Below are 510 nucleotides of genomic sequence, written 5' to 3'. Positions count from 1 at the left end.
CCTGCCCGAGTGACATCGCGCTTTTAATGTCCTTTTTCTTCTCTTTCAGAATATCTTTCAGATGGTCAGGTCACAGCAGAGGGACGCGGCCACTTAGCCCCTCGTCACGGAAGAACGTAACCCCCCCCCTTCCCCAATTAACACTTAAAATTCTGTTATTGTATTAAAGCCCTTAAACTAAATATTATTAATAATAATACCATTTGTGAACTTCATGTTTATGGAATTAAGCAACTAGGATAAATGGCAGGCTCGGCCAAGAAAAGAGGGGAAAACAGTGTTGGATGGCAGAGGAACCGCCCGAGGGTGTTCTGTCTCTTCCTTCCACTTGGGTCCTGTTCCAGAAGATGGACTGTGCTTTTATTTTTTACAACTGGAACTAGAAACGTCATCCATTTGCACTGTTCAGACATATGTATGTATGTATTTAAAAAAAAAAAAAAAAACAAACAACCAACCCCAAAAAGGTAAAAAAAAAAATACCAGGGAACGAATTAACTATTTAAATTT

General features: G+C 39.4%; 1 protein-coding gene across 1 annotated transcript in view; it reads left to right on the top strand.

Annotated features, from left to right (window-relative positions):
• Positions 1-440, top strand: part of SNX27 (sorting nexin family member 27) — a 22,920-nt gene extending 22,480 nt beyond the window's left edge. The window contains 1 exon segment of the mRNA XM_009324812.1: positions 50-440. Within this exon segment, the coding sequence (XP_009323087.1) occupies positions 50-97 (48 nt within the window). The 3' untranslated portion in view covers positions 98-440.
• The last annotated feature ends 70 nt before the right edge of the window (positions 441-510 follow it).

Source organism: Pygoscelis adeliae, unplaced genomic scaffold (assembly GCF_000699105.1).
Source record: "Pygoscelis adeliae isolate BGI_AS28 unplaced genomic scaffold, ASM69910v1 Scaffold890, whole genome shotgun sequence".
NCBI lineage: Eukaryota > Metazoa > Chordata > Aves > Sphenisciformes > Spheniscidae > Pygoscelis > Pygoscelis adeliae.
Note: the sequence above shows the minus strand (reverse complement) of the source record. Positions and strands in the feature narration are given on the sequence as shown.